This window comes from Coregonus lavaretus (genome assembly GCF_964263955.1).
Source record: "Coregonus lavaretus genome assembly, chromosome: 18".
Taxonomy (NCBI): Eukaryota; Metazoa; Chordata; class Actinopteri; order Salmoniformes; family Salmonidae; genus Coregonus; species Coregonus lavaretus.
The window spans coordinates 13,096,806-13,123,686 of record NC_140005.1 but is presented as its reverse complement, the minus strand read 5'-3'; the positions used below and the strand labels follow the sequence as shown (position 1 = coordinate 13,123,686).

The 26,881-nt window shown below is 42.6% G+C and overlaps 1 protein-coding gene across 1 annotated transcript in view; it reads left to right on the top strand.

Annotated features, from left to right (window-relative positions):
• Window positions 1-22,351, top strand: part of LOC311145317 (disintegrin and metalloproteinase domain-containing protein 17-like) — a gene marked incomplete at its 3' end in the record, with an annotated part of 37,853 nt that extends 15,502 nt beyond the window's left edge. The window contains exons 6-19 of the mRNA XM_084181551.1: window positions 560-690; window positions 5,618-5,704; window positions 6,188-6,313; window positions 6,576-6,720; window positions 6,857-6,948; window positions 8,975-9,127; window positions 9,228-9,427; window positions 10,248-10,351; window positions 13,939-14,073; window positions 17,647-17,777; window positions 18,024-18,102; window positions 18,266-18,354; window positions 18,673-18,705; window positions 21,971-22,351. Coding sequence (XP_084037677.1) covers window positions 560-690; window positions 5,618-5,704; window positions 6,188-6,313; window positions 6,576-6,720; window positions 6,857-6,948; window positions 8,975-9,127; window positions 9,228-9,427; window positions 10,248-10,351; window positions 13,939-14,073; window positions 17,647-17,777; window positions 18,024-18,102; window positions 18,266-18,354; window positions 18,673-18,705; window positions 21,971-22,351 — 1,886 coding nt within the window. The remainder of the gene's footprint in view (window positions 1-559; window positions 691-5,617; window positions 5,705-6,187; window positions 6,314-6,575; window positions 6,721-6,856; window positions 6,949-8,974; window positions 9,128-9,227; window positions 9,428-10,247; window positions 10,352-13,938; window positions 14,074-17,646; window positions 17,778-18,023; window positions 18,103-18,265; window positions 18,355-18,672; window positions 18,706-21,970) is intronic.
• Between the last annotated feature and the right edge of the window lie 4,530 nt (window positions 22,352-26,881).

The following is a 26,881-nucleotide window of genomic DNA, read 5'->3' as shown; positions in this document are numbered from 1 at the left end:
ACCAGGCCCACTCAAAATGGATGTAGTCATAAGGGAAAGGGAATTAACATACATTTAGTTAGTCTGAATTGACACCTGCTGTACAGTGTGGCTTCTGAGTTGGGCAGAAGCTATTATTCTACAGATGGAATAACCTGTGAAATAAAGGTGAATTTGAAATAAGGGTTAATAAAAACATTTATTCCAGAAGAATTGCTTTGCTATTTTGATTACGGATTATTGTGATGATGAATCCTACAAGCCACAGCCAGTCTTCCTCATCATAGAATAAGTGATGTTGATTCATTTTACCAAACACAAAGTTGGAAAAATGACAGTTCTGGAAATTACTCTATAATAAAGGCTTCATCAGCTAGGCCTATATCTTTCATTTTAATTTTAGTCGTATGAACAAATATAGTATACTGCTTCTAATCAGTTCATAGGCAAACAAAAACTAAATGTGAAAACAAGGGTACTGAACAGTTGGAACTGAAGTGCTGGCCTCATTCATTCATTCTCCTACCTGTGACTTCCTACAGTGTTTCTCTCTCTCTCTCTCCTTCCTCCTCCATCATAGATTCCCTCCACATAGAGAAGAGAGCGACCCACAACCACAAGAAGAACACCTGTCCTCTAGCCCTGGTGGCTGACTACCGCTTCTTCAAACACATGGGTCGTGGAGAGGAGAGCATCACACTCAACTACCTGGTGAGAGTCCCAAAATAATCGCAGCCAGTTTCTGGGCAAGTCTATGGGCCAACTGTTTCTTCCCCTTCCCCAAATTAGAAAGATGTGAGTACCTGTTAAATCGTGATTTGTCTAAATGATCAGTGACAAAAAATCTGCGTTCCACGAAATGAGTCCCTTTTTGGTAGTGTAACTTGATTAATGAAAAAAATCTGTTTTATTTAACCTGATTTTAACATTCTGTCATGGTGAGAACAACCTAATAAAACACGTATAAATATATAAAGAATGCTATAGTAAGTGCCTATTATGTACCAAATAAAGCTTTAATATTGCAGATTGTGGGTTCTATCAATTTAATTGTTTGTATCATTTCTAATCCCCTTTTATTTATTTCTACTTTCCCCCCCAACCCTACCATCCCTACACTGATTGGAGTAAACTAAGGGACAACAATACTTAATGTACCCATTATATGTAGTTAAATAATTATACATGTATTCCTATTTTCTTCTTTCTGCAAGTGCTGGATTTTCACCCACAGCGGCCAATCCACCATTCATTGTAATTTTAACTCCAACCCTCTGATGTCCACAGATTAACCCATCTCCCAGTATAATGCCATTTAGCAATTTCCTTTTGCAATACATCCCTTCATTTTACTATGATATCTTACGAGGGTCCTGAACCTCCTAGTTTGTAACATTTCTACCTATATTGCTCTACATACACTACCGTTCAAAAGTTTGGGGTCACTTAGAAATGTCCTTGTTTTTGAAAGAAAAGCAATTTTTTTGTCCATTAAAATAACATCAAATTGATCAGAAATACAGTGTAGACATTGTTAATGATGTAAATGGCTATTGTAGCTGGAAACGTCTGATTTTTAATGGAATATCTACAGTGGGGGAAAAAAGTATTTAGTCAGCCACCAATTGTGCAAGTTCTCCCACTTAAAAAGATAAGAGAGGCCTGTAATTTTCATCATAGGTACACGTCAACTATGACAGACAAAATTAGAAAAAAAAATCCAGAAAATCACATTGTATGATTTTTTATGAATTTATTTGCAAATTATGGTGGAAAATAAGTATTTGGTCAATAACAAAAGTTTCTCAATACTTTGTTATATACCCTTTGTTGGCAATGACACAGGTCAAATGTTTTCTGTAAGTCTTCACAAGGTTTTCACACACTGTTGCTGGTATTTTGGCCCATTCCTCCATGCAGATCTCCTCTAGAGCAGTGATGTTTTGGGGCTGTCGCTGGGCAACACGGACTTTCAACTCCCTCCAAAGATTTTCTATGGGGTTGAGATCTGGAGACTGGCTAGGCCACTCCAGGACCTTGAAATGCTCAGTCGTCCTGGTTCCTTTGCAGAAAAACAGCCCCAAAGCATGATGTTTCCACCCCCATGCTTCACAGTAGGTATGGTGTTCTTTGGATGCAACTCAGCATTCTTTGTCCTCCAAACACGACGAGTTGAGTTTTTACCAAAAGGTTATATTTTGGTTTCATCTGACCATATGACATTCTCCCAATCCTCTTCTGGATCATCCAAATGCACTCTAGCAAACTTCAGACGGGCCTGGACATGTACTGGCTTAAGCAGGGGGACACGTCTGGCACTGCAGGATTTGAGTCCCTGGCGGCATAGTGTGTTACTGATGGTAGGCTTTGTTACTTTGGTCCCAGCTCTCCGCAGGTCATTCACTAGGTCCCCCAGTGTGGTTCTGGGATTTTTGCTCACCGTTCTTGTGATCATTTTGACCCCACGGGGTGAGATCTTGCGTGGAGCCCCAGATCGAGGGAGATTATCAGTGGTCTTGTATGTCTTCCATTTCCTAATAATTGCTCCCACAGTTGATTTCTTCAAACCAAGCTGCTTACCTATTGCAGATTCAGTCTTCCCAGCCTGGTGCAGGTCTACAATTTTGTTTCTGGTGTCCTTTGACAGCTCTTTGGTCTTGGCCATAGTGGAGTTTGGAGTGTGACTGTTTGAGGTTGTGGACAGGTGTCTTTTATACTGATAACAAGTTCAAACAGGTGCCATTAATACAGGTAACGAGTGGAGGACAGAGGAGCCTCTTAAAGAATAAGTTACAGGTCTGTGAGAGCCAGAAATCTTGCTTGTTTGTAGGTGACCAAATACTTATTTTCCACCATAATTTGCAAATAAATTCATTAAAAATCCTACAATGTGATTTTCTGGATTTTTTTTCTCTCAATTTGTCTGTCATAGTTGACGTGTACCTATGATGACAATTACAGGCCTCTCTCATCTTTTTAAGTGGGAGAACTTGCACAATTGGTGACTGACTAAATACTTTTTGGGGGATTGGAAATGATGCAGACAATTACATTACAATATCTTCAATATTAAAGATGATCTACCCCCTAAAAATAAAGAAAGACATCCTCCGGCGATTTTTGAACTTTTACTGTTGAAAAGCAATATCTCAAGTATAAATACTGTAGGTACACACACTAAAGGGTAAAAAATATGTTTTGAGAATAATAGTGGTTTTTGGACACAAATGCAAACTTCAAGGAGTAGGGCATTCAAGGAGTTGGTCTGGTGGGGATTTGTGATGTCATCGCCTTCCCCCTTGCTTGAGGAACAATGAGTGTACAAAACTCTTTCCATGACACTGTGTAGAGTCCATGCCCTGACGAATTGAGGCTGTTTTGAGGGCAAAAGGGGGTGCAACTCAACATTAGGGTGGTGTTCCTAATGTTTTGTACACAGTGTATGGTAGGTAGATCTGAGGAGATCGGATATGTTGAAGTCATGTGGTCAGAATTTCATCGAGCCTATCAGAGGGTAAGGTGGCGCTATTAGCTATCCATCATTATGCCGATACCTCACAGGAGGCTGCTGAGGGGAGGACGGCTCATTATAATGGCCGGAACGGCACAAATGGAATAACATCAAACACCTGGAAACCATGTGTTTGATGTATTTGTTACCATTTCACTAATTCCACTCCAGTCATTACCACGAGCCTGTTTTCCCCAATTAAGGTGCCACCAACCTCCTGTGCAATACCTACTCAATGCTTTTAGACCAGGGGTGTCAAACCCATTCCATGGAGGGCCTAAACTGTGTTTGAATATCCATACTAATAAACTGTATACTACGTACTTAATGAGTATATACTACATACTATATATTATTAGTTCATTTTAGTATACTGTAAACTAACAGTATCCTTTCAGTTGAGTGTACTAGCGCTTCACCTGTCTACCGGAAGTTGATGCTGTTGCTATGCAACATCTTGCTAGCTTGTTAGCATAACAAATGACTAACTAGACAGCTCATTAACAATATCCATTGAGAACGCACACGACTATACCACTTAGCTAAGACAAGAATGTTGGGTAGTTAGTTAGTTAGTTAGTTAGCATATAGTTAATACTGTGTACTGGCAAGTTCGATTTATTAGTAGCCAACTAACGTTAAGTAGCTAGCCAACTATACCGGTACATACAAGCAACTGCTGTAATGATATGCTATGCGGTTCGTAAGGCTAGCGTAGCTAACAAATTGTCAGCCAACATAACGTGTAACGTAACTTATTTGAAAAGTCATTACTTTATTACATTGCTCAACATTTTCTTAACATTTGTCATAATTAGTAAAAGCAATGAATTTGTATCCGCTCTCGTCGGACTTCGGCTGCATATTTTCTGCCATTTTCTTCAAATCTGAAAATGTTGTGAAGCTACGCCCATTTTCTGAACAATTGCATTATACATTTACATTTACGTCATTTAGCAGACGCTCTTATCCAGAGCGACTTACAGTTATTGAGTGTATACATTTTCATACTGGCCCCCCGTGGGAATCGAACACACAACCCTGGTGTTGCAAACGCCATGCTCTACCAACTGAGCTACATCCCTGCCAGCCATTCCCTCCCCTACCCTGGACGACGCCGGGCCAATTGTGCGCCGCCCCATGGGTCTCCCGGTCGCGGCCGGCTACGACAGAGCCTGGATTCGAACCAGGATCTCTAGTGGCACAGCTAACACTGCGATGCAGTGCCTTAGACCACTGCGCCACTCGGGAGACATTATGGGCCCTAAAAGCACAGAAATAGTGTCCACTGCTTGTATACTTCGTATTTTGGCGAATGTAGTACGACATCCGGGAACTTTTGGCATACTAACTATATTTACATTTTTCATTTAAGTCATTTAGCAGACGCTCTTATCCAGAGCGACTTACAAATTGGTGCATTCAACTTAGGATAGCCAGTGGGACAACCACCCTTTTTTTGTTTTCATTTTTTTTATGGGGGGGGGTAGAAGGATTACTGTTATACTATTCCAGGTATTCCTTAAAGAGGTAGGGTTTCAAGTGTCCGGAAGGTGGTCAGTGACTCCGCTGTCCTGGCGTCGTGGGGGAGCTTGTTCCACCATTGGGGTGCCAGAGCAGCGAATAGCTTTGACTGGGCTGAGCAGGAACTGTGCTTCCGTAGAGGTAGGGGGACTAGCAGGCCAGAGGTGGATGAACGTAGTGCCCTCGTTTGGGTGTAGGGTCTGATCAGAGCCAGTATATCCATACTATGACCAATAAGCATACTACATACTCAATTTATGTCACAAATAGTACGCTTAGTGGGGTTAGTATGAGTTTTCGAACACAACTAGTGTCTGCTGGTTTTTGTTTCTATTCCTTTCAATGAAGACCTAAACAACCAGGTGAGAGGAGTTCTATACTAATTAGTGACCTTAATTCATCAATCAAGTACAAGGGAGGAGCGAAAACCTGCAGACACTCAGCCCGCTGTGGAATGAGTTTGACACGTGTTTTAGACCTTGATGAAGTGCCTGGAAGTAGAGTCTTGGGGTCCATTTAGAATTGCATAGTGCTTCAACGAACCTCTGTACAGGGACAGGCATCATCTGGGTTTGTACTAATACTGTCTGTTGTTTCACCCAGATTGAGTTGATTGACAGAGTGGATGACATGTACAGGAACACAACCTGGGATGACGAGTTAACAGGATACGGTGTTCAGATCCAACAGGTGGGACTATTTGCTAGCTGTGTGTGTGTGAGTTGGTAGTAGTTGTATTGTAGTAGTAGGAGTAGTAGTAGTTATAAGCAAATATTTGGCATGTTGTTATTTTCACTCCAATCATTCCATATCACTACTGACAACATAACTCAGTGTGTTATGTGTCAGTGCAGATTTGAGAAATGAAGCTGAACATAACTGTAGTACCCTAATTGAATTTGGAAAAGCATTTTTGGAGCAGACAGTGGAAGCTCTTTGTGTGGAAAAGCTGTTGGGGAAATCCAATTGGTTCCACTTGCTCTGGGAATGAATGGCGACACTGTGCATCTACTATGAATCCACCGCTGTCTCACTGAATACATATGCTGCGGTCCATGATCCATATTTTCTCCTGACCTTAAACCAATATATCTTGTGCAGAGCATTATGGGGACTGTAGTACGTGCTGCAACCTTAACTTGGGTTTAAGAAGTTGTAATGTCCTGGTTGTAGATCATCATCAACAAGGAGCCGACCAGAGCGCCGCTTGGTCAGGCTGGGCCGGGCTGGACCCACTACAACATGAAGGGAAGCCCCATCCAAAGCAAGGAGGTGTGGGACGTCAAGAAACTGCTGGAGGTGAGACACTGCTACTGACCCTCCTCTACTCTAATCTATTCTACTCAGACACCATTACAGAGTATAGCCTGTACAGTGTTCTTTTGTCTGTAGGTAGGGAGGACATTTTTTTGGGTCACTGTATACGTTGTAGAAACTTCAATAACATTTCGTTGAAAGGGCCTAAACATGACTGACAACAAACGACCTCCTCATCAATGGGGGATACTTTTGACTAGTATTTTCTTCTCATTAATTTTGCAATACCTCTCTTTCTCTCCAGCAATTTAGCACGGACATAGCGGACAACGCTAGCACCGTGTGCCTGGCCCACCTGTTCACCTACCAGGACTTTGACGAGGGGACACTGGGCCTGGCTTACGTGGCCCCCTCTAAAGGCCAGGCTCTGGGGGGCCTCTGCCCCAAACGTAAGGCTTAGCCTCTCACAGAGGTCCTCTCATTTTCGATAAAATAACTATGAGTAGTGTTTTGATAATGGTGTGATAAATTCATAAAACATTGCTCCTAAATTTCTGGTCTGATTTCTCTTTTTGTTTTTTGCAGCTTTCTTTCCATCTAGTTCCGTTAAGAGTCCCATTTTCCTCAACACTGGTTTAACCAGCACCAAGAATTATGGCAAAACCATTCTAACCAAGGTAGGTTCTTCATTGAGTATCTGAATCCAGCCATGCTATTTCTATGGTTTCTGCACCCTCTATTGAACAAACTAGAACCAGGACTGAACAACTCCCTGTATTACATAATTCATGACATCTTTCTGGGTCATAGGTCAGATGAAAGGCCCCAAGGCAGTACTCAGTCAAGATGATGGTTTGAGCTGTTGTCTAATGACACTAATGTGATGGATAGAATAGTCTGTGGGGCACATTGTGTTGGGTCATGGGTTGAGCAGGTAGCGGTATGCATCATATGACTAATATTAATGCCTTACAAGACCCTCTTTAAGTCACTGCTCCTCAGATATCCTACATGCTTTTACAGTGAGGGAAAAAAGTATTTGATCCCCTGCTGATTTTGTACGTTTGCCCACTGACAAAGACATGATCAGTCTATAATTTCAATGGTAGGTTTACTTGAACAGTGAGAGACAGAATAACAACAAAAAAATCCAGAAACACGCATGTCAAAAATGTTATAAATTGATTTGCATTTTAATGAGGGAAATAAGTATTTGACCCCCTCTCAATCAGAAAGATTTCTGGCTCCCAGGTGTCTTTTATACAGGTAACGAGATTAGGAGCACACTCTTAAAGGGAGTGCTCCTAATCTCAGTTTGTTAACTGTATAAAAGACACCTGTCCACAGAAGCAATCAATCAATCAGATTCCAAACTCTCCACCATGGCCAAGACCAAAGAGCTCTCCAAGGATGTCAGGGACAAGATTGTAGACCTACACAAGGCTGGAATGGGCTACAAGACCATCGCCAAGCAGCTTGGTGAGAAGGTGACAACAGTTGGTGCGATTATTCGCAAATGGAAGAAACACAAAATAACTGTCAATCTCCCTCAGCCTGGGGCTCCATGCAAGATCTCACCTCGTGGAGTTGCAATGATCATGAGAACGGTGAGGAATCAGCCCAGAACTACACGGGAGGATCACCAAGAAAACAATTGGTAACACACTACGCCGTGAAGGACTGAAATCCTGCAGCGCCCGCAAGGTCCCCCTGCTCAAGAAAGCACATATACAGGCCCGTCTGAAGTTTGCCAATGAACATCTGAATGATTCAGAGGAGAACTGGGTGAAAGTGTTGTGGTCAGATGAGACCAAAATGGAGCTCTTTGGCATCAACTCAACTCGCCGTGTTTGGAGGAGGAGGAATGCTGCCTATGACCCCAAGAACACCATCCCCACCGTCAAACATGGAGGTGGAAACATTATGCTTTGGGGGTGTTTTTCTGCTAAGGGGACAGGACAATTTCACCGCATCAAAGGGACGATGGACGGCGCCATGTACCATCAAATCTTGAGTGAGAACCTCCTTCCCTCAGCCAGGGCATTAAAAATGGGTCGTGGATGGGTATTCCAGCATGACAATGACCCAAAACACACGGCCAAGGCAACAAAGGAGTGGCTCAAGAAGAAGCATATTAAGGTCCTGGAGTGGCCTTGCCAGTCTCCAGACCTTAATCCCATAGAAAATCTGTGGAGGGAGCTGAAGGTTCGAGTTGCCAAACGTCAGCCTCGAAACCTTAATGACTTGGAGAAGATCTGCAAAGAGGAGTGGGACAAAATCCCTCCTGAGATGTGTGCAAACCTGGTGGCCAACTACAAGAAACGTCTGACCTCTGTGATTGCCAACAAGGGTTTTGCCACCAAGTACTAAGTCATGTTTTGCAGAGGGGTCAAATACTTATTTCCCTCATTAAAATGGAAATCAATTCATAACATTTTTGACATGCGTTTTTCTGGATTTTGTTGTTGTTATTCTGTCTCTCACTGTTCAAATAAACCTACCATTAAAATTATAGACTGATCATTTCTTTGTCAGTGGGCAAACGTACAAAATCAGCAGGGGATCAAATACTTTTTTCCCTCACTGTATATCCCAAAGATAACAGATTATGTAATAATTACTTTATTATTGTATTAATTGTTGGAAGTCACTGTATGGTTTCCAAGCATTAAAAGTTTTTTTTCTTTTTTTTCCCACCACCAGGAAGCAGATTTGGTGACAACCCATGAGCTGGGCCACAACTTTGGAGCTGAGCACGATCCTGACAACATCCACTACTGCGCCCCTAGCGATGAACACGGGGGCAAGTTTGTCATGAACCCCATTGCTGTGAGCGGGGACCACTACAACAACAAGGTAATGCTCTTGTGTGCCTCAAATCTTCTGTCAAATGACTCAAATGCTCACATGACATTTACCTTCTATTCTTTCCTTTACGTTTGTCTTCTCCCCACAGCGATTCTCCAACTGCAGTAAGATATCCATAGGGAAGACGCTGCGCTTCAAGGCTCCCATCTGCTTCAAGGAGAGGAACAGCAATGTGTGTGGGAACTCGCGCGTGGAGGAGGGGGAGGAGTGCGACCCGGGCCTGCTGCACCTCAACGACGACCAGTGCTGCTCCGCCGACTGCAAGTTCAGGCCTGAGTCCCAGTGCAGGTAGAAACCCGCCACGCATGGCCCAAAATGGCCACCTCTGAGTGCAGTAATTAATATGATAAGATGACATTTACAAGGGCTTCGGTGAATTCCTGCCTTTCTTTACTTACTGGCTGACTTTATTGTCCCCTTGGGGAAATTTAGTTTGCGGCGTCATGTACAAGTTACAACATGTTTACATACAGAATCATGTCAATTTCATAATATACAGTAAACTAATAAAGTCAACTGACATTGATACCCCACTGACATTGCAGTTATTTTGTGTGTGTTTAAAGGCCCAATGCAGTCAAAAACGTGATTTCCCTGTGTTCTATATACATTTCCACACTGCGGTTGGAATAATACTGTGAAATTGTGAAAATTATGATAATGCCCTTTTAGTGTAAAAGCTGTTTGAAAAGACAGCCTGAAATCTTTGCCTGTTTTGACTTGCCCGGTGACATCACCAGGCGGTAAATTAGTTAATAGACCAATAAGAAAGAGAGTTCCAAACCTCTCTGCCAAGAACAGGTAGTTTTCAGTTTTCCCTTCCCCACTCAGACCACTCCCGAACAGTCCTAGCAAAATTCTTGCTTGAGAAATTACTCTTTGCTAAGAAGCTATTTATGTTTCTTTTTGACCATTTTAATTGAAAACAATCACAGTAAGGTACTTCGTTGTTACCCAGAAAACATTTGATATTGAGATAGGAACGGCTGCATTGGACCTTGAACATGGTATCCAGTAGCCTACCTCTCTATCATCACCATGCCAGTGCATATACACTACTATTCTGTGTAAACTGAAGTTATCATTTTCTATGTCCGGGTACATCCAGTGACAGGAACAGTCCATGCTGTAAGAACTGCAAGTTTGAGCAGGCAGGCAAGACATGCCAGGAGCCCATCAACGCCACCTGTAAGGGCATGTCCCTCTGCACAGGTAAGCCTCCCCTACTGTACATACACAGGATAGCCACGACTAGACGGACAGTTGGGATTTATTTTCGATTTATCATTGCTGCTTTGTAATACAGGGCTCCCTTGTAAAATATATTTTGTTCTCAATGGGACTCACCCCTGCTCAAAGAAAGGTTAAATAAAAAATAAATATACTCCAATTTAACCTGACAACGAATCATTATCTGCTACAGTGAGGGAAAAAAGTATTTGATCCCCTGCTGATTTTGTACGTTTGCCCACTGACAAAGAATTGATCAGTCTATAATTTTAATGGTAGGTTTATTTGAACAGTGAGAGACAGAATAACAACAAAAAACTCCAGAAAAACGCATGTCAAAAATGTTATGAATTGATTTGCATTTTAATGAGGGAAATAAGTATTTGACCCCTCTGAAAAACATGACTTAGTACTTGGTGGCAAAACCCTTGTTGGCAATCACAGAGGTCAGACGTTTCTTGTAGTTGGCCACCAGGTTTGCACACATCTCAGGAGGGATTTTGTCCCACTCCTCTTTGCAGATCTTCTCGAAGTCATTAAGGTTTCGAGGCTGACGTTTGGCAACTCGAACCTTCAGCTCCCTCCACAGATTTTCTATGGGATTAAGGTCTGGAGACTGGCTAGGCCACTCCAGGACCTTAATGTGCTTCTTCTTGAGCCACTCCTTTGTTGCCTTGGCCGTGTGTTTTGGGTCATTGTCATGCTGGAATACCCATCCACGACCCATTTTCAATGCCCTGGCTGAGGGAAGGAGGTTCTCACCCAAGATTTGACAGTACATGGCCCCGTCCATCGTCTCTTTGATGCGGTGAAGTTGTACTGTCCCTTTAGCAGAAAAACACCCCCAAAGCATAATGTTTCCACCTCCATGTTTGACGGTGGGGATGGTGTTCTTGGGGTCATAGGCAGCATTCCTCCTCCTCCAAACACGGCGAGTTGAGTTGATGCCAAAGAGCCCCATTTTGGTCTCATCTGACCACAACACTTTCACCCAGTTCTCCTCTGAATCATTCAGATGTTCATTGGCAAACTTCAGACGTGCATGTATATGTGCTTTCTTGAGCAGGGGGACCTTGCGGGCGCTGCAGGATTTCAGTCCTTCACGGCGTAGTGTGTTGCCAATTGTTTTCTTGGTGACTATGGTCCCAGCTGCCTTGAGATCATTGACAAGATCCTCCTGTGTAGTTCTGGGCTGATTCCTCACCGTTCTCATAATCATTGCAACTCCACGAGGTGAGATCTTGCATGGAGCCCCAGGCCGAGGGAGATTGACAGTTCTTTTGTGTTTCTTCCATTTGCGAATAATCGCACCAACTGTTGTCACCTTCTCACCAAGCTGCTTGGCGATGGTCTTGTAGCCCATTCCAGCCTTGTGTAGGTCTATAATCTTGTCCCTGATATCCTTGGAGAGCTCTTTGGTCTTGGCCATGGTGGAGAGTTTGGAATCTGATTGATTCATTGCTTCTGTGGACAGGTGTCTTTTTATACAGGTAACAAACTGAGATTAGGAGCACTCCCTTTAAGAGTGTGCTCCTAATCTCAGCTCGTTACCTGTATAAAAGACACCTGGGAGCCAGAAATCTTTCTGATTGAGAGGGGGTCAAATACTTATTTCCCTCATTAAAATGCAAATCAATTTCTAACATTTTTGACATGCGTTTTTTCTGGATTTTTTGTTTGTTATTCTGTCTCTCACTGTTCAAATAAACCTTCCATTAAAATTATAGACTGATCATTTCTTTGTCAGTGTGCAAACGTACAAAATCAGCAGGGGATCAAATACTTTTTTCCCTCACTGTATGTACAGTATCTCACAAAAGTGAGTACACCCCTCACATTTTTGTAAATATTTGAGTGTATCTTTTCATGTGACAACACTGAAGAAATGACACTTTGCTACAATGTAAAGTAGTGAGTGTACAGCTTGTATAACAGTGTAAATTTGCTGTCCCCTCAAAATAACTCAACACACAGCCATTAATGTCTAAACCGCTGGCAACAAAGTGAGTACACCCCTAAGTGAAAATGTCAAAATTGGGCCCAATTAGCCATTTTCCCTCCTGGTGTCATGTGACTCGTTAGTGTTACAAGGTCTCAGGTGTGAATGGGGAGCAGTTGTGTTAAATTTGGTGTCATCGCTCTCACACTCCCTCATACTGGTCACTGGAAGTTCAACATGGCACCTCATGGCAAAGAACTCTCTGAGGATCTGAAAAAAAGAAGTGTTGCTCTACATAAAGATGGCCTGGGCTATAAGAAGATTGCCAAGACCCTGAAACTGAGCTGCAGCACGGTGGCCAAGACCATACAGCGGTTTAACAGGACAGGTTCCACTCAGAACAGGCCTCGCCATGGTCGACCAAAGAAGTTGAGTGCACGTGCTCAGCGTCATATCCAGAGGTTGTCTTTGGGAAATAGACGTATGAGTGCTGCCAGCATTGCTGCAGAGGTTGAAGGGGTGGGGGGTCAGCCTGTCAGTGCTCAGACCATACGCTGCTCACTGCATCAAATTGGTCTGCATGGCTGTCGTCCCAGAAGGAAGTCTCTTCTAAAGATGATGCACAAGAAAGCCCGCAAACAGTTTGCTGAAGACAAGCAGACTAAGGACATGGATTACTGGAACCATGTCCTGTGGTCTGATGAGACCAAGATAAACTTATTTGGTTCAGATGGTGTCAAGCGTGTGTGGCGGCAACCAGGTGAGGAGTACAAAGACAAGTGTGTCTTGCCTACAGTCAAGCATGGTGGTGAGAGTGTCATGGTCTGGGGCTGCATGAGTGCTGCCGGCACTGGGGAGCTACAGTTCATTGAGGGAACCATGAATGCCAACATGTACTGTGACATACTGAAGCAGAGCATGATCCCCTCCTTTCGGAGACTGGGCCGCAGGGCAGTATTCCAACATGATAACGACCCCAAACACACCTCCAAGACGACAACTGCCTTGCTAAAGAAGCTGAGGGTAAAGCTGATGGACTGGCCATATTGAGCATCTGTGGGGCATCCTCAAACTGAAGGTGGAGGAGTGCAAGGTCTCTAACATCCACCAGCTCCGTGATGTCGCCATGGAGGAGTGGAAGAGGACTCCAGTGGCAACCTGTGAAGCTCTGGTGAAATCCAAGCCCAAGAGGGTTAAGGCAGTGCTGGAAAATGATGGTGGCCACAGAAAATATTGACACTTTGGGCCCAATTTGGACATTTTCACTTAGGGGTGTACTCAATTTTGTTGCCAGCGGTTTAGACATTAATGGCTATGTGTTGTGTTATTTTGAGGGGACAGCAAAAGTACACTGTTATACAAGCTGTACACTCACTACTTTACATTGTAGCAAAGTGTCATTTCTTCAGTGTTGTCACATGAAAAGATATACTCAAATATTTACAAAAATGTGAGGGGTGTACTCACTTTTGTGAGATACTTAAGTGATATTTTGGACTAACATCCTCTAACTGGATAGGTCTCCAGGCCGTGCTGTTGAGACATCAGTTGGTGTATTTGACTGACTCACTGAGGGAGAATCTACATTTCTGTGATTTCCTCTCTCCCCGCCACCTTCTCAAAACCTTAGGTAACAGCAGTGAGTGCCCAGCCCCAGACAATGCTCTGGACAATACCATCTGTGTGGACAGCGGGAGGTGCAGCGACGGGGAGTGCATGACCTTCTGTGAGGCTGTGCAGAACCTGCAACCCTGTGCTTGTAATGGTACAACCCTCTCACAGACACACTGCTACAATCTAGACTGACAACACTGTACAGTACCATGGTGTACTGATAGAAATACAACTATAGAGAGGCTGAAGTCTATGTTTTCTATCTCTATGGGTGGACCCAATACATTTATTTGTTTTTTATTTGATTTGATGCTTCAAGTTTACATTAATGTTCGAAACCTAAAGCCTTAAATTTGATTTCTGCCAATATACTGTACAGTGCCTTCAGAAAGTATTCATACCACTTGACTTATTCCACATGTTGTTGTGTTACAGCCTGAATTCAAAATAGATTAAATATATATTTTCTCACCCATCTACACACAATACCCTATAATGACAAAGTGAAAGAAATTAGAGAAATTTCAGGACATTAATTGAAAATGAAATACAGAAATCTAATTTACATAAGTATTCACACCACTGAGTTAATACTTTGTAGAAGCACCTTTGGTGGCGATTACAGCTTTGAGTCGTGATTTGCACATCTGGATTTGGGGCTTATCTCCCGTTCTAATCCCCGAAGGTGAAAAATCTGTCGATGTGCCCTTAAGCAAGGCACTTAACCCTAATTGCTCCTGTAAGTCGCTCTGGATAAGAGCGTCTGCTAAATGACTAAAATGTAAATGTTCTAACTTGCAGATTTTCTTAAGCTCTGTTGTGGAGAGTGGCGGTGAACAGAATCTTCAAGTCTTTCCACAGATTTTCAATGGGATACAAGTCTGGCCTTTGGCTTTGCCACTCAAAGACTTTCACATTGTTGTTCTGAAGCCATTCCAGCGTTGCTTTGGCTGTATGCTTGGGGTCATTGTCCTGTTGGAAAGTAAATCTTTGCCACAGTCTAAGGTTGTTTACACTCTGAAGCAGATTCTCATCAAGGATTTCCCTGTATTTGGCTCCATTCATTGTTCCCTCTATCCTTACCAGTCATCCCCATAGCATGATGCTGCCACCACCATGCTTCACGGTAGGGTTGGTTTTAGACGGGTGATGAGCAGTGCCTGGTTTTCTCCAGACATGGAGCTTTGCATTCAGGCCAAAGAGTTACATTTTTCAATCAGACCACAAAATCTTTTGTCTTATGCTCTGAGTCTTTCACATGGCTTTTTGCAAACTCCAGGCATGCTGTAATGTGGCTTGTTTTGGGGGGGTTGCTGTAGAGACTGTTGTCCTTCTGGCAGGTTCTCCCATCTCAGCCAAGGAACTCTGTAGTTCTGTCAGAGTGGTCATTGGGTTCTTGGTCACCTCCCTGACCAAGGTCCTTCTTGCCCGCAGGCTGTTTGGTCAGATGGCCAGCTCTAATCAGAGTCTGGATAGTTCCAAATGTTTTCAATTTCCCAATGATGGAGACCACTGTACTCTTGGAAACTTTCCACACTCTAGAAGTTGTTTTATACCCTTTCCCAGATACAGTTGAAGTCGGAAGTTTACATACATTTAGGTTGGAGTCATTAAAACCCGTTTTTCAACCACTCCACAAATGTCTTGTTAACAAACTATAGTTTTGGCAAGTCGGTTTGGACATCTACTTTGTGCATGACACAAGTAATTTTTCCAACAATTGTTTACAGACAGATTATTTCACTTATAATTCACTGTATCACAATTCCAGTGGGTCAGAAGTTTACATACACTAAGTTGACTGTGCCTTTTAAACAGCTTGGAAAATTCCAGAAAATGATGTCATGGCTTTAGAAGCTTCTGATAGGCTAATTTACATCATTTGAGTCAATTGGAGGTGTACCTGTGGATGTATTTCAAGGCCTACCTTCAAACTCAGTGCCTCTCATGGGAAAATCAAAAGAAATCAGCCAAGACCTCCACAAGTCTGGTTCATCCTTGGGAGCAATTTCCAAACGCCTGAAGGTACCACGTTAATCTGAACAAACAATAGTACGCAAGTATAAACACCATGGGACCGCGCAGCCGTCATACCGCTCAGGAAGGAGACACGTTCTGTCTCCTAGAGATGAACGTACTTTGGTGCGAAATGTGCAAATCAATCCCAGAACAACAGCAAAGTACCTTGTGAAGATGCTGGAGGAAACAGGTACAAAAGTATCTATATCCACAGTAAAACAAGTGCTATATCGACATAACCTGAAAGGCCGCTCAGCAAGGAAGAAGCCACTGCTCCAAAACCGCCATTAAAAAAGCCAGACTACGGTTTGCAACTGCACATGGGGACAAAGATTGTACTTTTTGGAGAAATGTCCTCTGGTCTGATGAAACAAAAATAGAACTGTTTGGCCATAATGACCATCGTTATGTTTGGAGGAAAAGGGGAGATGCTTGCAAGCCGAAGGACACCATCCCAACCGTGAAGCAAGGGGGTGGCATCATCATGCTGTGGGGGTGCTTTGCTGCAGGAGGGACTGGTGCACTTCACAAAATAAATGGCATCATGAGGAAGGAAAATTATGTGGATATATTGAAGCAACATCTCAAGACATCAGTCAGGAAGTTAAAGCTTGGTCGCAAATGGGTCTTCCAAATGGACAATGACCCCAAGCATACTTCCAAAGTTGTGGCAAAATGGCTTATGGACAACAAAGTCAAGGTATTGGAGTGGCCATCACAAAGCCCTGACCTCAATCCTATAGAAATTGTGTGGGCAGAACTGAAAAAGCGTGTGCGAGCAAGGAGGCCTACATACCTGACTCAGTTACACTAGCTCTGTCAGGAGGAATGGGCCAAAATTCACCCAACTTATTGTTGGAAGCTTGTGGAAGGCTACCCGAAACATTTGACCCAAGTTAAACAATTTAAAGGCAATGCTACCAAATACTAATTGAGTGTATGTAAACTTCTGACCCACTGGGAATGTGATGAAATAAATAAAAGCTGAAATAAATCATTCTCTACTATTATTCTGACATTTCACATTCTTAAAAATAAAGTGGTGATCCTAACTGACCTAAGACAGGGAATTTTTAGTAGGATTAAATGTCAGGAATTGTGAAAAACTGAGTTTAAATGTATTTGGCTAAGGTGTATGTAAACTTCTGACTTCAACTGTATATGCCTCATCACAATTCTATCTCAGAGATATACGGACAGTTCCTTGGACTTCATGGAATAGTTTCTGCTCTGACATGCACTTCCAACTGTGGGAACTTGTATAGATAGACAGGTGTGTTTCTTTCTAAACCATGTCCAAACAAATGCATTGGCCACAGGTGGACTCCTATGAAGTTGTAGTGACATATCAAGGATGATTAAAGGAAATTGGTTGCACCTGAGCTCAATTTGTAGGGTCATAACAAAGGGGTCTGAATACTTATGTAAATGAGATATTTCTGCATTTAATTTTCAATAAATTTGCTATAATTTCTAAAAACATGTTTTCACTTTGTCATTATGGGGTATTGTGTGTAGATGGGTGAGGAAAAAAATATATTTAATAAATGTTGAATTCAGGCTGTAACACAACAAAATGTGGAATAAGTCAAGAGATATTAATATTTTCTGAAGGCACTGTAAATTACATTCGGAGAAAGATACAGATAATAGTATAGCACCAGGTTGTCTTTGAACCTAAACTGACCTCTCTTTACTCTCCCAGAGACGGACAACTCTTGTAAGGTCTGCTGCCGGGACAAAGATGGCACCTGCACTCCCTTCGTAAAAAAGGACCGGAACTTCCTGTACCTGCGCAAGGGGAAACCCTGCACTGTGGGCTTCTGTGACGAGGGCGTGAGTGACTGACCTCTTCCTTTAGCACTGACCTTTCACCTCTACTCACACTGAATGGACCTGGGTTGTATTCATAGTTTCAACACATTTCACTTCAGTAAATACATTTAAAAATAATAATAAAATACATTTTTACATGAAGAGAACATTTTGAATGGATCGTATTGGTCCTACAGGGAGAGTTACCACTTTCTATTTAAATTGGCTGACAATTATGATATATTGATTTGTCTGTGTTTGTTTCAGGGCAAATGCATGAAGCATGTCCAGGATGTGATCGAGAGGTTGTGGGATTTCATCGACAAGCTGGACATCGACACGTTCAGTGAGTTGAAATGCACTGTTGGAGTTGGACTAGCTTGGAGGTCTAGTTGGACTAGCTTGGAGGTCTAGTTGGACTAGCTTGGAGGTCTAGTTGGACTAGCTTGGAGGTTATTTGAAAGGCAGGTTGGAGTTGAAGTCTTTTTCTCTCTGTCTCCCTCTTGTAGGGAAGTTCCTGGCAGACAACATTGTGGGCTCAGTGGTGGTGTTCTCTCTGGTCTTCTGGATCCCTCTCAGCATCCTGGTGCACTGTGTGGTGAGACGCCTTACTGAGCCTGTCTGTCTATACATGTTGTTGTCCTCTGTAGCTCAGCTGGTGTAGCACGGCGCTTGCAACGCCAGGATAGTTGGTTCGATTCCCAGGGCCACCTATACGTGAAAAATGTATGCACGCATGACTAAGTCGCTTTGGATAAAAGAGTCTTCTAAATGGCATGTTTTATAATAATAATAATAATAATATATATTACTATTAAGTATTTGGCTTTTAAAGCCCACCTCTTGCATGGTTGATTAAGACACATTGTCTATTGCTGGTACACCTAATGGCATGCTTACTGTTTTGTTTCTGTAGGATAGAAATCTGGAGAAGGAGTACTTCGCCAGCGTAAGTCTGTCATGTCATAACTAGGCCATGTACTTCCCCAACGTAAGTCCTATGCCCTCTCATGTTCACCACTGACCACATGTTCTAGGTTTGAACGTTGAAGTCACACTCACTATAACACGCTATCCCTTTTAGAGAAGTCATACTACTACAGAGCATATCACCTGCAGATATATTTGCTTAATTACAAATCAACCCCCTTGATCAGGGGTCTTCAACCTTTTCTTGCCCAGGGACCCCTGTCCAGGAAAGCCGGCGACCCAGGGACCACCATCATATGTTAGCAAAAAAACAGTTTTTGTCTTATTTGTTTTCACACTGCTGCTACGCTGTTTATTATCACTTTACCACAGTCACTTTACCCCTACCTACATGTACAGATTACCTTGACTAACCTGTACCCCTGCACATTGACTCGGTACCGGTAACCCCTGTATATAGCCTTGTTATTGTTATGTAATTTTATTGTGTTACTCTATTTCTTGAACTGCATTGTTGGTTAAGGGCTTGTAACTAAGCATTTCACGGTAAGATCTACACCTGTTGTATTCGGCGCATGTGACAAATAAAATTTGATTTGATCATCAAGTGAATGGCAAGGAGAAGTAATCAACATTTTTAAATGAATAGATTTGGTAGATAGTTGTATTATTTTGACCTCCCCACATTATAATTGGAAGAGGAATTGTAAACTAACATCCTATTAGATAGAAAGGTAACTCAAAACACATTTTTGCTAAGAGCAGCCATTTAGCTGGTTAGACAAAGGTTAGGGTGATAGAAATCTGAATGTAATTTCCGATTGAGCCGACATATGCAGTGTTTACCGTGAATGCAGTATCCGCTAACGAAGGAACATAGACTTTAAATGTCAATCACGCTGTAAAACTGAACTTCTGCGATACGGATTAAATAGAGTCCTAAGTCAAGAAAGCTTACCAGCAGCCAGCCGCACTTGCCATGACTAGTAGTCGTGGATGCTTTTTCAAAGCCTATGTCAGAGACTCCAGTGAGTGTGTAATTTACTCAATATTACAGTTCATATAAGGAAATCAGTTAATTGAAATAAATTCATTAGGCTCTAATCTATGGATTTCACATGACTAGGGAAGGGGTGCAGCCATGGGTGGGCCTGGGAGGGCATAGGCCCACAGAGGTGTAATGGGTTTGCACTCAAAAAGAGTGCAGCCTTCTTTACAGCCGCCTTCAGTGTGGATGTACAATTTTATTTTAATTCAAAACAGCATTTGCAGGTGCTTCTAATCAGGGTTGCCACTCATTTGCCAATCAGGGATGTGGCTTTTCTGGTCTACCTGTATACAAATGAGTCACAAAGAAATAAACAATTATAGGGTATGGGAGCAGGCACGAATGGCAACTCACAAATCAATCACCCCAGGTGTCCGCTCACCTAAATACATCATATCAATTCATGAGATAGCCCACCACACTTGGGAGCCAGGCCCACCCACTGGGGAGCCAGGCCCAGCCAATAAGAATACGTTTTTCCCCACAAAAGGGTTTCATTACAGACAGAAATACTCCTCAGTTTCATCAGCTGTCCAGGTGGCTGGTCTCAGACGATCCCACAGGTGAACAAGCTGGATGTGGAGGTCCTGGGCTAGTGTAGTTACACGTGGTCTGCGGTAGTGAGGCCGGTTGGACGTACTGCCAAATTCTCTAAAACGACATGTTAGAGAAATGAACATTCAATTCTCTGGAAACTGCTCTGGTGGACATTCCTGAAGTCAGCATGCCAATTGCATGCTCCTTCAACTTGAGATCTGTGGCATTGTGTTGTGTGACAAAACTGCACATTTAGAGTGGCCTTTTATTGTGCCCAGCACAAGGTGCACCTGTGTAATGATCATGCTGTTTAATCAGCTCCTTGATATGCCACACCTGTCAGGTGGATGGATTATCTTGACAAAGGAGAAATGCTCAATAACAGGGATGTAAATACATTTGATCACAAAATTGGAGAGAAATTAGCTTTTTGTGCGAATGGAAAATATCTGTGATCTTTTATTTCAGCTCATGAAACATGAGACCAACACTTTACATGTTGCGTTTATATTTTTGTTCAGTATAATTCATGTTTTTTGGGGGCTAGGGCTTATTTACAGTATGCGTATGCATAATCTCTAATATGCGTATGGGTGTTTTGAATGAATCATCACCTTAGAAAGCGCTGTCCATTTAGTTGTGTTAGGCTTTGAAACAACATCCACAAGGACCATGTTTTCCACTCATTGTCAACCTGTTGTTGAACTTCTTTCTTCAAATTGAACTGGGGACAGCAAGGGGTCATCAGGCCAGGGAGTCCTGAGGCATGGTCCTCCGGGAGGAGAGGGAGAGCGAGAGAATTAGAGGGAGCATACTTAAATTCACACAAGACACCGGATAAGACAGGAGAGTAACACCAGATATAACAGGCTGACCCTAGCCCCCCGGCACATAGACTATTGCAGCATGGATAATATGAGCCTGAACCAAGGCCGGATCCCCTAGATCTGAAAGAACTGCATAGGTATAAGAAGTATGGGGTGAAGATTCCACCAAGATTATCAGAGGGCAAGTTGGTGTGATATGATATTTGATGCGTAATATGCTATTACCCATCAAATATTTTCAGATTTACAAGAAGTGCCTAGGGGCAGGGGTTTAAGGAATGGATTTGGAACTGGGCAGTAGTTGGCCCAGAAGCAGCATGAATGAGTTCCAGACGGTAGAACCTCTGATGGCCTCACAGGGCTCACTTGAAAAATAATTCTCAATGTGACTTCCCTGTATAAATAATAGTATACTGGGATATTTGGGTTACAATTACCTGTTCCGTCACATGTTCCATTTGCCTTAGCCCCTCGCGGAACTGCAACGGATGGTGGAGGTACCTGTATTTAATAGAGCTCCACCCTCAGGTGAGTGGGTGAGGTGTTGGGGGGGCGGGGCTGTCGGAGTGTCACAAGGATGCGCGATGTGTGTGAGGAGAAGAGTGCACCGTGTTGTCTTTGTAAGAGGCCGAGTGTAGACCTTGTTGTTTGGAGCCGGAGTGTCTGAGTTGTTGTTTTTAGGCTGTTCAGTTGTAATGGTGTGACCAGACTGGGCCCGTTCCATTTCAACTCAGTCAATTTACTTGGAAAATAAAGATAAACTGAATTGAGTTCAAAAGGATTGGATCCCAGTTACAGTCAGGCAGTGGATTAGTCAAACACAACCCTGACCCTGCTGTCCTCCCCCCCCCCCCCCCCCCCCCCCCCCTCAGAACGAAGAGATGCTGAGCAGCCTCGAGACGGCCTCTGTCCACATCGTCAACCCACCTACGCCGCCAATCTGCTCCAGCACTCGGATCCTTCCACACTCTCTCCCTCCTCTACCCCCAACGGGCCCAGGCAGCAGCAGTACCCCAGCCCCAGGCTTGGCTTCTGGCCCTGCCCTGGGGAGTGGGGTTATGGGGGCGGGCTCGTGGATGGCCACCATCCAGGAGGATCCCAGCTGCGATTATCACCTCGACCCGGACGAAGACGACTTCCCTCCACCCGGAGGCTCCAACGCCACCAAGTCGTCTTACGTGGACCTGACGGCAGAGCGGAGCACAGCTGGATCGGGCCGCCACGACGAGGCAAACCTGCGTGGTGGACAATAAAGAGAACCAGTGCTGAGGGAACATGTTTGTATACAGTGGGGAAAAAAAGTATTTAGTCAGCCACCAATTGTGCAAGTTCTCCCACTTAAAAAGATGAGAGAGGCCTGTAATTTTCATCATAGGTACACGTCAACTATGACAGACAAAATGAGATTTTTTTTCTCCAGAAAATCACATTGTAGGATTTTTTATGAATTTATTTGCAAATTAGGTGGAAAATAAGTATTTGGTCACCTACAAACAAGCAAGATTTCTGGCTCTCACAGACCTGTAACTTCTTCTTTAAGAGGCTCCTCTGTCCTCCACTCGTTACCTGTATTAATGGCACCTGTTTGAACTTGTTATCAGTATAAAAGACACCTGTCCACAACCTCAAACAGTCACACTCCAAACTCCACTATGGCCAAGACCAAAGAGCTGTCAAAGGACACCAGAAACAAAATTGTAGACCTGCACCAGGCTGGGAAGACTGAATCTGCAATAGGTAAGCAGCTTGGTTTGAAGAAATCAACTGTGGGAGCAATTATTAGGAAATGGAAGACATACAAGACCACTGATAATCTCCCTCGATCTGGGGCTCCACGCAAGATCTCACCCCGTGGGGTCAAAATGATCACAAGAACGGTAAGCAAAAATCCCAGAACCACACGGGGGGACCTAGTGAATGACCTGCAGAGAGCTGGGACCAAAGTAACAAAGCCTACCATCAGTAACACACTACGCCGCCAGGGACTCAAATCCTGCAGTGCCAGACGTGTCCCCCTGCTTAAGCCAGTACATGTCCAGGCCCATCTGAAGTTTGCTAGAGTGCATTTGGATGATCCAGAAGAGGATTGGGAGAATGTCATATGGTCAGATGAAACCAAAATCGAACTTTTGGTAAAAACTCAACTCGTCGTGTTTGGAGGACAAAGAATGCTGAGTTGCATCCAAAGAACACCATACCTACTGTGAAGCATGGGGGTGGAAACATCATGCTTTGGGGCTGTTTTTCTGCAAAGGGACCAGGACGACTGATCCGTGTAAAGGAAAGAATGAATGGGGCCATGTATCGTGAGATTTTGAGTGAAAACCTCCTTCCATCAGCAAGGGCATTGAAGATGAAACGTGGCTGGGTCTTTCAGCATGACAATGATCCCAAACACACCGCCCGGGCAACGAAGGAGTGGCTTCGTAAGAAGCATTTCAAGGTCCTGGAGTGGCCTAGCCAGTCTCCAGATCTCAACCCCATAGAAAATCTTTGGAGGGAGTTGAAAGTCCGTGTTGCCCAGCGACAGCCCCAAAACATCACTGCTCTAGAGGAGATCTGCATGGAGGAATGGGCCAAAATACCAGCAACAGTGTGTGAGAACCTTGTGAAGACTTACAGAAAACGTTTGACCTGTATCATTGCCAACAATGGGTATATAACAAAGTATTGACACACTTTTGTTATTGACCAAATACTTATTTTCCACCATAATTTGCAAATAAATTCATTAAAAATCCTACAATGTGATTTTCTGGATTTTTTTTTCTCATTTTGTCTGTCATAGTTGACGTGTACCTATGATGAAAATTACAGGCCTCTCTCATCTTTTTAAGTGGGAGAACTTGCACAATTGGTGACTGACTAAATACTTTTTTCCCCCACTGTATATACTCACATACACGTGCACACGCATGTACATGCAAACACACACTGTTATATATTTGGGGATATTTGTGCCTTGTTAGTTTCAAGAGTCAAAGCCAAGTGCTTTATTTGGCACTGCTCACTCCGATACAGGCCAGACAGTCTTTGGAGGTGTTATTTTGTTATTTTTGACTGACAGCTGTCAGAAAGGGTTGATTGATTGACAGTTGGTCCAGTTGATTTACCACTGCCACAACTGTATGGCTATTGGTTAGGCATGTGGGTGGGTTAGAGTGCCAGTGTCAAAAGGAATCATGCTAAGGTCAAAGAACTGAGAAATGTGTTATTTTAAATGTTTAAAGGTCCAGTGCAAATGTGATTTTCCTGTGTTTTGTATTTATTTCCACTCTGAGGTTGGAATAATACTGTGAAATTGTGAAAATGATGCCCTTATGGTGTAAGAGCTGTTTAAAAAGACCGCCTGAAGTTTCAGCCTGTTTTGGTGGGATGATTTTGGCCTGCCAGGTGACATCACCAGGCAGTTAATTAGTTAATAGTCCAATAAGAAAGCGTTCCAAACCTCTCTGCCAATAACAGCTAGTTTTCAGTTTTCCCCATCCTACTCAGATCACTCCCCGACAGTCCTAACAGAAATTGCTCTTTGCTAAGAAGCTATATGTGTTTCTTTTTCACCATTTTAATTAAAATGTATTTGCAGCTGTAAGACGCAAAAACGAAACATAAGAACGGGAAGGATAGAAGCATAGAAATAGCGCATATAGAACAGATCTACCGCTTCTTAGACTTGCTTTCAATGATGATAGATCTATAACACACATTTCTATGTGAATTTGGATGGGTCACCCAAAAAGTTACATATTGCAGCTTTAATTGTTAGCCAGAAATGATTTGATATTGAGATAAAAATGACTGCATTGGACCGTTTTTTAATGTTATGTCACCTTTTCATTGTCACGTCAGTAAGACAATGTTTTTAATAGTTTCCCTTTATTTCTGATATTGCCTGGTTTTTCACCTCGTTAAATGGTTGTGAATATGTTTCCTTATCACCATGTCATAGTCTGTCTTCAAGTTTGAACTTCATCTCTGTAAAATTTGGGCAATTATGTTGGTGACGCCTACCATAACTACTGATGTAATGTTGCCATTCGACAAAGTAATTCAGCTGTGAAATGGATGCCAAAGGTTATTGTTAAAAAGGTTGTAATGTTGCAGAGGAAGGCATTATTTTTTAGTAATTGAAACCAAACTGGCACTGTGTCCGGCTGTGTTTACACGGGCAGTCTATTTCTGATCTTTTGCCAATAATTGGTCTTTTGACCAATCAGATCAGATCTTTTGCCGATAATTGAGCAGAACATCAGAATTGGGCCACCTGTGTAAACGAAGCTACAGAGGTCCAGACTAGTAGTTCGACTGGGCAGGATACCTGGTAAAATCAGAGCGCTTCATTGGACCTAGGCCTACCTAACATCAATTTATCTGTTCTACTGTATATGTCTCCACTGTACTGAAGTATTGGTTCCGTTTCATTTGTAGTGAAATAATGATGAACCGTTTTGATATTTGTTGTGTATGGCCTTATGCTGGTACAATGCTTCTTATGGCCTATTACCCTTGTCATCTTCAACCCAAAGTTTTTAATTAATGCAAGTCATTTATTTGACAATTTACTCAACCCATTGGAAGATGGGGGACCATTAGAGCAGTGCTGTTTTATTCTATTTCTTTAGTCAATACCTTTTCTATGCATTCAGATATTGTTTGTAGACCAACTTTTGTATCCGAAAAAAAGACTAGTGCCTTATTTCAGAAGTTGAGTAATTTTTTTAATCAAGCCTTATTTCTGTAGTTATACAGTGGCTTCAGAAAGTATTCACACCCCTTCACCTTTTCCACATGTTGTTGTTACAAAGTGGGATTAAAATGGATTTAATTGTCATTTTATGTCAACGATCTACACTAAATACTCTTGTCCAAAGAAAATAATTCATGAAAAATAAAACACTAATATCTAGAATAGGTATTCAACCCCCTGAGTAAATACATGTTAGAATCACCGTTGGCAGCGATTTACAGCTGTGAGTCTTTCTGGGTAAGTCTCTTAAGAGCTTTCCATACCTGGATTCTGCAACATTTGCTTATTATTATTATTATTATTATTATTATTATTATTTTCAAAATTCTTCAAGCTCTGTCAAATTGGTTGTTGATCATTGCTAGACAACCATTTACAGGTCTTGCCATAGATTTTCAAGCAGATTTAAGTCAACTATAACTCAGCCACTCAGGAACATTCACAGTCTTCTTGGTAAGCAAGAGTTAGTTGGCCTTGTGTTTTAGGTTATTGTCCTGCTAAAAGGTGAATTCATCTCCCAGTGTCTGTGGGAAAGCAGACTAAACCAGGTTTTCCTCTAGGATTTTGCCTGTGTTTATCTCCATTCCATTTCTTTTTTTTATCCTGAAAAACTCCTCAGTCCTTAACGATTACAAGCATACCCATAACATGATGCAGCCACCACTAAGCTTGAAAATATGGAGAGTGGTACTCCGTAATGTGTTGTATTGGATTTGCCCCAAACATAACACTTTGTATTCAGGACAGAAAGTTAATTGCTTTATCACATTTTTTGCATTATTACTTTATTGCCTTGTTGCAAACAGGATGCAAGTTTTGGAATATTTGGATTCTGTACAGGCTTCTTTTCACTCCGTCTATTAGGTTAGTATTGTGGAGGAACTACAATGTTGTTGATCCATCCACAGTTTTCTCCTATCACAGCCATTAAACTCTTAACTGTTTTAATCACCATTGGCCTCATTTTGAAACCCCTGAGTGGTTCCCTTCCTCTCCGGCAACTGAGTTAGGAAGGACACCTGTATCTTTGTAGTGA